The sequence below is a fragment of the Hipposideros armiger genome, unplaced genomic scaffold (assembly GCF_001890085.2).
Source record: "Hipposideros armiger isolate ML-2016 unplaced genomic scaffold, ASM189008v1 scaffold_861, whole genome shotgun sequence".
Lineage (NCBI taxonomy): Eukaryota > Metazoa > Chordata > Mammalia > Chiroptera > Hipposideridae > Hipposideros > Hipposideros armiger.
Genome location: NW_017732211.1, coordinates 425,835 through 439,135, shown reverse-complemented (window position 1 = coordinate 439,135; position 13,301 = coordinate 425,835). Strand labels below are relative to the sequence as shown.

At 41.0% G+C, this 13,301-nt stretch overlaps 1 protein-coding gene across 6 annotated transcripts in view; it reads left to right on the top strand.

Moving 5' to 3' along the window:
* Positions 1–13,301, top strand: part of HDAC8 (histone deacetylase 8) — a 182,834-nt gene that overhangs the window by 63,937 nt on the left and 105,596 nt on the right. For 4 of the 6 annotated variants that reach the window (XM_019629579.1, XM_019629578.1, XM_019629580.1 and 1 more), the window contains exons 8-9: positions 9,656–9,828; positions 12,173–12,267. In XM_019629579.1, coding sequence (XP_019485124.1) covers positions 9,656–9,828; positions 12,173–12,267 — 268 coding nt within the window. Of the gene's footprint in view, positions 1–416; positions 1,107–9,655; positions 9,829–12,172; positions 12,268–13,301 lie in introns of those variants that run through there. The other 2 variants (XM_019629587.1, XM_019629583.1) reach the window with 1 other exon arrangement.

Below are 13,301 nucleotides of genomic sequence, written 5' to 3'. Positions count from 1 at the left end.
TTCAGCTTTGAATGCCTATTTCTTTAATCCCTAGATGAAGTCTCTAGAGGGTGCTGAGAGTGCTTCTTGGAAAGAAGACATGATAAGGCTGGTCTAAGCTAGTTTACAAGCTGGAAGTCCGGAGACCAAACGTGCTGGGAGCATGCACGGGTCAAAGGTCTCGCTAGAGGGACACGTTTGGGGAACTGTAACACCATCTCTCTGGCATCCATTGCCCTGAGATTAATCTTTTAGGACTTTAAGTATTTGAAAACAAACAAACCAAGCCAAAGCAAACCAAACCAAACCTGGTTCCCCCCTGGTCTACCCTGATGGAGTAAAACAAAAGGGGATATCTCTAGAATTTGTTTCTTGGGCTTTTCCTTTTACCTGTAAGCACCATTAATGTCATCACCCCTGGATTTTATGCTCCTCAGGCACCAACCGCTTTTCCCCAATCAGCGCCTATAGAAGCAGCTGCCGCAGCCTCTCCCTCATTTGCATAGCCTTGTCTGAAAACCAGGGTGCTGAATACTGAGGGATCTGGTTTCTCATCAAGAAAACTGCATTTCAAATGAATGTCTTGTGTGTTTACAGGGAAGTTACTAATGTAGTGTAATGAGATGCCTGTCCTCCCCTCCTTTCTGGGTAAGAGATTTTATACTTTGCCAAAACCGAAAATTAATGATTTGCAGGGTAGCAAACTGTTGCAGTGGTTAGGGAAACTTTCCCAAAAGCAATCCGGAGTGCTATCTCATTCATTTATTCATTTAATGAGTATTTATTGAATGCCTACTATATATAAAGTATTGAGTCTACCCTCAAGGAAGTTAGTAGAGATTTTAAAATCATATCTGCATAGAGCGCTATACACATATATTCATATGTATACAAATTGGAATACAATAAAATGTGGAAAGTTACAAGAGCCATGAAAGAGAAAATGCTGTGGGTACTTAAAGGGAGAAAGTACTTCAGAAAAAAGCTTAACTGAGGAGGTAACATTTGATGTGGGTTCTAAAGAGTAGCTAATTACTCTGTCTTTACAAAGTGTATGAATGTGTGTGTGTGTGTTGATGAAGGCTGGGTCAAGTTTAAATATGCAGAGATTGGAGGGGCCGAGCTGTGTGCAGAGAACAGCAGTGCTTCGGTCTGGCTGGACTGTGAAGAGCCTGAGAAGGGCAAGGTGCGTGGGAGCACATCGTGCAGACGCTGGAATTGGCAGCTTTGGAAACTTGTACTATATTCTGTAAGCATGTGGGGTGCCACTGAAGATTTTAGAATGAAGGCAGAATGTGATCAGAACTTGCTCAGAAAGATTAACAGTCAAAAATAATGCTGTGGTTGCCACTGCTGTTACACAATAATGATACAAGCACTGCATGGACAGTGAGTCAGGGAAGCAGGGATACTGTAGTGCCTTCAAGCATGGACTCTGGGTTCAAAAACTAGTTCTGCCATGTAATAGCTGTGTGATCTTATACAGATTGCTTAAGCTCTCTGTACTGCTGTTTCCCCATCTATAAAATAGGAATAATAACAATAATACCTATCTTATAAATTGTTTTGAGAGTCAAGCGAGCTAATACATATAAAGTGCATTAAACAGTGTTCTGTTTTGAATAAAGTGCTCAATAAATGTTAGCTGCTATCATTATTATTATTATCACTTTTTATTCATGAAAGAGAAGGGACTTGAGGTAGCCTTTAAAGAACAGATATGATGTAGACATGTAGAAAGGTGACTTTCAGACACAAGACAAGTACATGACAAAAAGCATACTTGTAAGAAAGTATGAGGTGAGTGAGGTAAACCTTGGACAGTTCAGTTTGCATACAGAATAATATGGGTTATGGGTTTATTGGAAAATAAGATAAAAAGGTAGGCTGGCATCAGAGCTGAAGGATTGTGAATCATAGGCTAAGAATTTTAAGCATTATCTAAAGAAAATGGAGGGACACGAAAGGTTTTGAGTAAAGAAGTGACTTGATCCAAACCATCCCTAAGGATAATTAATCTGACGGTAGTGTGTATGTGATAGATTGGAGAGGTAAGAGACTTGAGGGAGCAAAATTAATTAGCAAAGCTATTAGGATCCACAAAGGAGATGCTAAGAGCTAGATTAGGATGCTGCAGTGGGAGTGGAGGAGAGGGAGTGGGAGAGACATTGGTGCAAGACTGGTAACTGAAGAGCAGCAGGGAAAAGGTAGAATCAGAAAGAGCCTCAGAGTTTTGAACATGGATGACTGAAAGGTTGAGGTATCTTAGCACGAGCAGGGAGTAAGTAGAGCAGAAAGTAAGATGACAGGTTCAGCATGGTCAAAATGGAGCTGTGAATTACAGCTGACTTGATAGAGATTGCCAAGCTGATTCTAAAATTTATATGGAAATTCAACCCAGGGTAGCCAAAACAATCTTGAAAAGAAAGAACAAGGTTGGAAGACTCACACGTCCCACCTTCAAAATTTATTACAAGCCTGCTGTAATCAAGAAAATATGTTGCTGGCATGAGGGTAGATATAGAGCAATGGAATAGAGTTCAGACTCCAGAAATATGTATAACCAATTGATTTTACACAAAGAGTGATAAGACACTTCAGTGGGGAAGAGCAGTCTTCGACAAATGATGCTGGGACAACTGGATAGCAACACGCAAAGGAATGAATTTGGACCATTACCTCAAACTATAGACAAAAATTAAGTCAAAATAGTGTAACTGTAAGAGCTAAAACTATAAAACGCTTAGAAGAAAACATAGATGTAAATGTTCATTACCTTGAATTAGGTAACACTCTCTTAGATATGACACCAAAAGCACAAACAATAAAAGAAGAAATAGATAAATTGGATTTCATCAAAATTAAAAACTTTTGTGCTCAAAGGATACTATCAAGAAAGTGAAAGACGGATGACCAGTTAGCTCAGTTGGTTAGAGCATGGTGCTGATAACACCAAGGTTGCCGGTTCAATTCCCGCATGGGCCACTGTGAGCTGCACCCTCCCTAAAAGAGTCAACTATGCCACTGTAGCATGAAAGCCATGTGTAACCAATGACCGTGGCTCTGCCCCCATAAAAAAAATTTTTTTAAGTGAAAGACAACCCATGAATGGAGGGGAAATTTTGCAAGTCATGTATTTGATAAGGGACTTGTATTTAGAATATATAAAAAACAACTCAACATTAAAAAGACAAATGACCCCATTTAAAAATGGGCCAAGGATTGGCATAGACATTGCTCTAGAAAAGATATACAAATGGCCAAAAAGCACATGAAATGATACTCAACATCATTAGTCATCAGTGAAATGCAAATCAAAACCATAATAATAATTTTTAAAAAAACAGAAAGTAACAAGTGTTTGCAAAGATGTGGAAGAATGGAATCCATATACACTGCTGGTGGGAATGTAAATTGGTGCAGCCACTGTGGAGGGCAGTGTGGAGGCTCCTCAAAGCATTAAAGAATCGAATTCCCATATGACCCAGCAGTTCTACTCCTAGGTATATACCCAAGAGATAGAAAATGTTTCCACACAAAAACTTGTACACAAATGTCCATAGCAGCATTGTTCATCTGAGCCAAAAAGTAGAAACAACCCAAATGTCTATCATCTGATGAATGGATCAACAAAACGTGCTGTATACAAACAGTGGAACATTATTCGGCAATAAAAGGGAATGAAGTACTGACACAGGCAACTACATGGATGAGCCTTGAAAACATGCTACATGAAATAATAAGCCAGCCACAAAAGACCACATACTATAGAATTCTATTTATACGAAAGTTCAATTAGACACATCCATAGAGACAGAAAATAGATGAGTGGTTGCCAGGGGCTGGGGGGGCTGAAGCATGATGCAGTGGGCAGTAACTGCTAATGGGTGTGAGGTTTCTTTTGGAGGTGATGAAAATGTTCTAAAAATCATTGTGCACATATCTGCATATACTAAAAGCTGTGGAACCACATTGTATTTCTGAAACTGATGTTGAATAATACTGTATGTCAACTATAATTACATATATACATATAGTCTCCGGACATGGAGTAGAGAGCGGGAACGGATTCAATGGAATTGTAATAGATAAGCATGATATCGGGGGTGGGAGGGCAATAGATGGGGAGAGGGGGGTTGTTACCTGGTGAGGGTGAAAAAGGGTAACTATTGCATTGTTCTGTACACCTGAAACTAACAATAAAAAAAATAAATTAAAAAAATAAATAAATAAAAACTGTGGAATTGTACACTTTAAAGGGGGGAATTGTATGGATGTGAGCATCAATAAAGTTGCTAAACATCTTTTTTAAGTATTTGTTCATGGAGCTGCAGCCATTGATGAGCAACTACAGGTTTTTGAGTAGTGTCAAATAGCTGTTCCTTCTGAGAAGCTGAAAAAGATAACAGAGAAAAGGCTTTTGGATATCATGACCCAGAGGTCTCTCCCTTCCAGAGAGCACTTTCAGGAGAGCGGCAAGATCAGAAACTGGCAAGAAGTATGTATAGTTGGCCAATAAGTGGATACATTTGGCAGCACTGAAACGGGGAGGAGATGAGCAGCTTGGGACCTACAGGGGTGGAATCAACAGGAAGGTAGAGACTAAAGGTATAGGAAAGAGTCCGTCAGTGATACGCAGCCCCTAGCGTGACAGGAAGAGGATCCAGTGCCCAGGTGGCGAAGTGGGCCTTAAGGAAGAGGAGGACTATGAGGGAAGGCGTTTTCAAGGAAAGGAAGGAGGCAGAGAAAGGCATTTCTTACACGTTCTTTCAAGCAGCTCAGTCAATATGAGGCAGGAAAAGTTTGATCTAGAAAAATACACGTCAGACTTTTTCTGCCTCGTACTTGATGAACTGATTAAAGCTATGTAGCGTTTGGGGGAGTAGGTGGAAATGAAGAGAGGGTGATTTTTTTACTTTTATTTGATAGACTTTTATGTTTGATTTTTTTTAGCATGAAGAATGTAGTCATTATACTTGTATTTTTTAAAAATTAAACTAGCTACTGCAAGAAATGTAATTGTTTACCAATTGGAGGTGAAGCTCAGGATTGCCAAGCTTCACAGAGGGAGTGGTAAATATTAATCACACTCAGTAAATGTTTATGGAATTTGTTGAAATTATAATCCTAAACTGTAGAGGAGGCAATTGGTTTCATTTCTCAGCTTTCTGCAGCAGAACAGAGCAGAAAATTCTGACAGTGTGGTTTATTCAAGAGCTTACAGATTGACAAGGCAAGAATGACAAAGGTTATTATTAGTCGAGAACCATATGACTTCACTCATATGTGGGATGTAAAACTGAAAACAACAAAGGAACAAGAAAAACAAATAAACAAAAACTCATAGACACACACAATAGTTTAGTGGTTCCCAGAGGGTAAGGGGAGAGGGAGGTGGTAGATGAGGGTAAAAGGGATCAAATATATGGTGATGGAAAGAGATTTGACTTTGGGTGGTGAATACAACGTGATATATAGATGATGTATTATAAAAATGTACACTTGAAACCTATGTAATTTTACTAGCCATTGTCACCCCCAGTAAATTTTAATTTTAAAAAAAGGAGTGAGAGAATTAAGTGTGCTAGTAGGAGTTTTTTAAATGACTAACTGTATTCTCCAAAATGAGTAGTGAAGCAACTAAGTTCAAAAGATAGGCCGGTGGACTTTGAAAATAGGGCAAAGACTAGGAAAAAGGAGTTGTAATGAGAACAAAGGGCAAATTCAATGGGGAAAAATGTAAGGATAGAAAATTGTACACAGAAAAAGTAGTTCAGAGTTCAGAGTGTTAGAAGTGGAGCAATTCCAAGTGCTTCCTTACCAAGCCCCAAAGCCTGGTCATGCCTGGAGATAACTAAAGCAGAGTGCAGGGGTCATCACTGCTCACCAAGTGGACAGCGATGTCGCAGAAGTAGAAGGGCCAGGTCTCATTTCAATACAGTAAACCCATTGCGCATTCAGTTAATGTTTGTTGAATGGAAGGAGAGGGGCGGGGAGGGGAGGGGAGGGGAGGACAGGGAGTTATAGCACTTACCACAGTTATTTGTTTTCCTGTCTTCCTCCCCTACTGGACCATAAGCTCCTTGGGTCGTACTTCTTTCTGTATGTCTAGTGCCTAGCATAGCGAAGAGTAGGTGTTTGAATCAAGATTTGAGAGAGTGAATGGATATTGAACTGCACAGAATGATGACAGGGAAAGGGAGAGGCAGAAAAATTGTGAACCAGGAGCTAAAATCCTCAAGGGAAGCAAAAGAGTCCATTGCAGGTATATAGATAGGAACTTTGATGATATTTGAGTAGCATAAGCAAATGACATTGACCTCAAAAGAGGAGAGACTGATGGGGGAAAGGATATTGGATCTGGAAGTAGCAATGGGAAAAGGAATCTTCCAATTTGTCTTTCCGTCTGCTGTGAATCCAGGAGGAGTGGGCACAGTGTGCTTCTCCTCCGACACCTGCCCTACCCAGTCTGTCACCTAGCCCTCTTCCTGTTGTTTTTGTGCCTCGAATGCTTCAATATCCTTTCTGCGAATCCCTCTGTCTCCACACTGTCTCCCTTTGGCCTTACATGCAACGGCAAAAATCAGAGTTCCTAAAAGGACTGCTTTTCAGCATCATTAGTGCTTATACTTTGCCAGTGGCTACCCTTTGTCCGCCATGTAGCCCTCTGTGAACTGTCCTCACTTCCAGTGGCTTTGACGTTTGTACTGAGTGCAAAATACCTTCTTTTTTCAAAGCTTCTTTTTTTTTTAAAGATTTTTGGGGAATTAGGGGATGGGAACAGCGCTGGGGAATTGGGGAAGGGGAACAGACAAGCTGCTGTCTTTTTTTTCTCAGTCTAGTTGTGGAGGATGTTGCTTCACTGCCCCAAGCTGGCACCATCATTGCGCTCTTCCCGGGCGAGGCACATCAGTCGCCAGCTTCTGGACGGCTGCTCACAGTGGCTGCTGGCTGCTCACGCTGGCTGCTGGCTACACACGGTAGCCCATGGCAACCCACTGCCACAGGAGCTGCAGCCTACGCCGTCGCTGGCGACCCATGGCAGCCCAGCTCCAGGTTGAGCTGTTGTTCAGCATCTTAGCTGTGGAGGGCAGTGTCACTGGCCCTCATATGTGGGATCCAAACCGGGGCCTTCTGGCGTCCCAAGCCAACTCTTAACCATCGTGCCACTCGGCCGGCCCTCAAAGCTTCTAATTATCCTTTTCTCTACCCATCTAGAGCCCTCTACATCAGAACTCCCTGAGGACTCGTTTTCCCTTCCTGGCCATCATTAAAATAACTATCCCAGAAACACCTTCCTTCCTTCCTTTATCCTTAATTGTCTCCCGGTACCAAACACCCATGAATGTTACGTGTGTGTCCTATACTTTTGTGTCAATACTTGTTGCCCTATCAGTTGTACCATAGAAATATCTCCTAAATCCACGCTGCCACCAGCCTGGATTGTTTTTCATTTTAGCCATTTTGATAGGTGGCTCCTTGTAATTTTTTCATCTTTTAAGACCTAAGTCAAGAGTTACCCCTGCAGAGCCTTTTCTAACATTCTCTGGAAACGTTAATTACGCTCATGGGTGAGAAAGGTGAAGGGATGAGGAAGTACAAAATAGTCACAGGGATGTGAAATGCAGTGTGGGGAATATAATCAATAGTGTTACAATAACTATGTGTAGTGCCAGGTGAGTACTAGACTTATCAGGGGGATCACTTCATACATTATAGAAATGTCTAACCACTACAGTGTACTCCTGAAACTAATATAAGATAATATTGACTATCAGCTATAATTTAAAATATATATATATATATATACATATACATACATATATATATATATATGTATATGTATATATAGTCTTGGAATGTAACATACAGCATAGGGAAGATAGTCAGTGGTATTGTAATAACTATGTACAGTGTCAGATGGGTGGTAGACTTGATGGGGCGATCACTTTGTGAAGGGTGTAAATGTCTAATCGCTAGGTTGTTTTGTACACCTGAAATCTAAAAAGAGTTGATTACTCTGTCCTCTGTGCCATCTCTGATGCTTCATTCATCATTGTATTTTAATTATTTACTGACATAGTCTGAACCACATGAAGATAATAGCTGTGCCATATTCATCTTTGTTCCTGCAACATCTGGTCCAGTTATATGCTGGACACACAGGGCACTCAGCTAATGCGTGCGAAGCGAGGGAAAGAATGCAGGAGAAACGATCATCTTCCTTGCCTCCCTCTCGTCCCCATTCAGCTATAAACCTTTTTAGAACAGAGATCATTCTTCCTCTTTGTCTCCAGGCAGCAGCTCAGGGTGCTCTGTACGCATAGATGCTCAATAAATGTGGGCTACTATTCAGGTGGCTTATCGTCCCCCTGCACCCAGGAGATAAGCACATGAAAGAGAGAATAGGTCTGAGGATTCCTGTATTGAGGGTCATATGTCGTCCGTTTTATAATATTCGCGTAATCTCCACAATCACTCAATATTTGTCTGCGTAGATAAGGAATCAAAACAAAACAGTTTTTTGAGTGAAAGGATGCCTCTGCAGCTGAATGCTTTTCAGTAGTTCCAATGCCCTGGTTACATGTGAATTTGGGAGATTGGCATTTTATGTCCCGAATTCTTTTTGCAGTTTCAGAAGGATCTGGGATTTTTCTGCTTTTGCTGCACTGGTATAATTTGACATGTTGATTATGAAGGGGTTATTAACCCCAGCGTTTTTAATCACATTTTTACTCTGCATTTTCTCAACTGTGAAGTATGTTAATTTGCACTTGTTTATATGTCTCTGGGAGAGTTACTCAGGCCCTTGAGGACTGGTGTGTTTTGTCTGGGAACTAGATTGTAAGCCCCTTGAGAGCAGGGACCTTATAACTCCTAGGAATGCGTTCTGGACCTTGTCAGTGTTCAATTAATGATAACACTGGAAGCCTGACTAAGGTCATCTGTCACATCGACAACTTCCTTTTCATTTATGAGGCTTCTAACTTGGAAAAAGCTGTTAGGTTGACTTGATAGCATTCAATGATTCTACCCCGAATTATGCTCATTATTACCCACTACAGTTTGTTCTTTAGAGTGCTTCCAGAGTTATAAGTTTGGATCTGTTGTTGCCGTTCCCTTCCCTATAACAGTCTGGTTACCTAAGAATTGGGGGAGAGCGGCTGCATTTCACAACCCAGAAGTCCTTTAGCGTAATAAAACTAAGCTGATAACATTTATGCTTTCAAAGCATTGATAACCAGGTGATAAAGTATGTTGACAGTCTTAAATGAGCAGAAATCATCCTTAATAACTATTCAATGTATATGTCTTATTTTCCCAGATTGTAAGCTGGAGTAAATGTGCACACTATCCCCTATGGCTATTGAAGTTAAATTAGTATGAGTATTTCAAGGAGGTCTTGGTTCTAAAACAGAGGGACATATTCGGTCCTTGCTGAAGGTGGAGGTGGAGAGAATTTTTTTGCAAGTCAGTTTACTGAGGTGTCATTTACATGTACAGTCTGATTCACTCTTTTTAGGTGGAAAATTTGATGAGTTTGACAAGTTGGGTTTCCCTCCCCCCCTTCGCCATTTGCTGATTCAGCTATATACCTCCAGCTGGCTGCACCACCATTGCCACCCCTAAAGCAAGCTGATCTTTTGACATTTTGTTTTCTTTCTCTTTTCTACAGTGTACTGAAGGAGGTATACATAGCCTTTAATCCCAAAGCAGTGGTCTTACAGCTGGGAGCCGATACAGTAGCTGGGGACCCCATGTGCTCCTTTAACATGACTCCAGTGGGAATTGGCAAGTGTCTTAAGTACATCCTGCAGTGGCAATTGGCAACACTCATTTTGGGAGGAGGTGAGTACAAAGGAAGGTCACCAGGAGAATTTGCTGACCTTCTTCCATGTTTTGTTAATTGACACAGGAAAACTTGACTTCCTTAGATTAGATAATATCAACCTGCCTGTGGTCCAGAAGCCTGAGTCAGTGAACTCTGCCATCTTCAAGTTCAACATAAGGAAGCACCCTGACACACACCTCCTGCTCAGTTTAGCATGTGCATTTACTCCTTGGCATTCTGAAATGAAAATTTCAATTCCTAAGGAAAGGCCTTTGGGTTAAAGGTGACATCAGATCTTATTTAGAATAGATGATGTTAACTCCAGTCGACTTTGGCCCATCTTCTCTCTGTGTAGTCTTTGATTCTCAGTTCTAGTAATCATCTTTTGGAAACATACCACTAAAATTCTAACCCTACTCAAACATGAATTAATGAAACCTAAGCTGAATTTAGGAATGACTCTCCCCCGACCCCCAAAAAAGCATGGCTTCGTTACAATAATGTAAAATCGAGAGATCTAAGGAGTCAATTGGACATTCTTGCCTTCAGTGTGTACTTAACCAACAGACAGCTGAGTCTGTTCAATAGAAGGAACCTTTCACACCCTCAGCTGCCTTTAAAGATGCTTAGAACCTTCTGTCTATCTATCTGGCACAGTCTTTTTTTTACTGGATGAGTGGATTGATGTGCTAAAATAACATGACCAAGTAGACTGAGCTGGAAATATATGTATTATACAACAGCTACTAGTTTGTTTTGTCAACCAGTTGTAAAAACCAAAATTAGAAGAGATTGTGGGAGGGCCTTATAAAAATGTGTGTGCACTCAATACAATTGGAGGAACTCTAGCCTGGTTCCAGGGGGCTCAAAATTGAAAGTGCTTACACGAAACAGCCTCTTACGAAATGCTGGAAGGAAATGTATTAACTTACACTCAGAGCAAAGATAAAATTGATAAGTACTGTGTGACATATTACTTTTCTTGACAGCATTAAGGATAGTGATTATGATACAGGTACAGTTAGGGAAGAAGAAAAAAGGCCCTTTCCACAACATACATCTGTGCAAATTGGACTTTTGTTTGAGGACAGCCTTTACTTAGCCTTTCAAAGCCTCTTTGCTTTCTCAGCCCAAACTTTTGTCTTTTGCAAATCAAATCATATTGTATGGACACCAGAGAGAGCTTGTTACTTAAAACCTATACTGACTCCTTTTTGAAATCAAATAATCACTCCCAATAAGTCAATCTTAAAAATTCAGATTTTTCACATCAGGGGTGCTTAAAGTAATGCCTGTACTATTTCACTTAAATTCTCAACCCCCAGTAACACATGGGCAATTAGTGGAGATGGCCACGGCCCCAGGCTTCAGTGGACCTTACTGAGGCCTAAAAGACACATTCCAGAAGGCCCAGCACCCTTGACCTTTCAAGGAGTAGAAAGGCTTAAGAAAAGGGTGATCATATGTCCCGATTTATACATGTGATCCCAGTGTAATTATTAATAGTATCCCATTTTACTCTTAAAAGTGTACCATTTTGGTAAATCATATGGTCACCCTACCTAAAATAGACCAGACTCTATTTCCCTCAGGCTTCTTGGAGGTTAGGAAACCATTCAATTTTATCCTTACACTCTTGGAATTTAGCTAATGGCCAGTGTTCTAATGCTTGCATGGCAGAACATGTCTATTCACAACAAAAATATTGCTGATTATTAGCCAGCATAATATGGCTTCTGGGTGACTGTGACAGGGCCTGACGAGATGCGTCAGAGTGTCAGTCAACAGTTCCTTCCTCATCTCATTGTCTTTGATCTCTGCTACTGGGCCTGCGTTTTATGGAGGAAAGGCATGCTGATATTAAAAGAAGAAAGTCTTTTTCTGTTAGCATTTTCCTTTTCTCTTTCCTGGATGTATCCAGGACTGTATCTGCCAATAGCATTAACACAAAAATCATATCCAGAAGTCATTGTGTAGAATTGTTGCAAAATGCGCTGCACAGACCTTCACATTGGGTAGGTCATCTCAAGAGATCTGGGCTCCAGGTATCTCATCAGTCTTGCCGATGACTTGATGGTATTGAGGAGCCTGGAGCCCTCAGGTACATAGATGAGGACCTTTTAAATCTTTGTGGGCCCTGAACTTGCCGGTTCCACACTGTGCATGGTCTGACCGGTTCACTGAAGTCTGCCTACTAGGTGGTGTAAAAATATCATTGTGGGATGTTTGGGTGAAATCTGCAAGTTAGACTTGTCTCTGTGGCCCTTTTATTAAAACATTCTTCTCTCCTTCCTTACCCCCTTCCCTCTCCTGCTGTTTTGTGACTGTTCTTTCCTAACTTCCAATTCTTGATGGAGACAGGAGGCTATAACCTTGCCAACACGGCTCGATGCTGGACATACTTGACCGGGGTCATCCTGGGGAAAACACTATCCTCTGAGATCCCAGATCATGAGGTAAGTAAGGCTCTGACAAGTCCTCTCTTCTTTAAGGGGAAGAGCTGAGTCATTCCACCTAATCAAAATCACGTCCTCGCCACTCAATACCGTTTTGTTGAGAGACACTCCAATAACAATAACACACTGTGTTGGCAGAATAGTGGACTCTTGTTCCAAAATATCCAAGACCTCTGCCTTTTTTACAAGAGATCTCAAAGGCCAACCAACTTTAATTTCTCAATTAATTACAGAGACTGTGGGAAGGGGTCACCTGTTCGCACAAAGAACTCTTTGGAATATGTACATATTTTCATCCCCTAGCCTCAAAAAACAAGGGGCTGTTTTCTAAGTGTATAAGCTGGGTTCTTGGCTATCTTTCAAAGGTCCCATAGGCAGTGTGGTGCACCTATGTTCTTTGGTGGTAGTCCTGGTCTGTATGTTTTCTTTGACTAATGTAAAATGTAAGAAACACACAATCACCACAAAGACAGGTCTTGTGTTTTCCCAACTATTAGTGGCACACAGAGGTTTGGGTAGGACCATCCATAACACAAAAGATGTCGTTTGAACCCTTGCCATTTTCTTTAATCATGTGAGATGCGCTTTATGTTTTCCACAGCAAAGATGTCTGTTCTAGTTTTCCCAAAACAGGTTCATAGAAAGCTGGCTGGCATCTGGGAGTGTGCTGGTAATCCCTTACCTGAAGGTGTCCCCCCTTCCCTTCCCACCACCCCACACCTGGCAGGAAGCGTGTTATCACAGATCAGGATGTGTAGCTACAGGCCCTAGATGGTGTGACTTAAAATAATGAGCCAATGCCTGCCTCCCAACTTTCTCAGCTATTTCCCGAGGAGTAGATATAGTACTTTCATTATAACATTTTGATTCCTGCCAGATGCGGAAGCTGTACACTTGGGAACACTATGCTTTTGAAAGTTACTATTATTTTTTAAAAATTAGAAACAACTTAAACTAATTTCCTTCCAATTTTCTTCTAACCATGGATGAGGTATAATGTCTATCTCAGAAAAACCACTCGTGGTGTCTAGAAT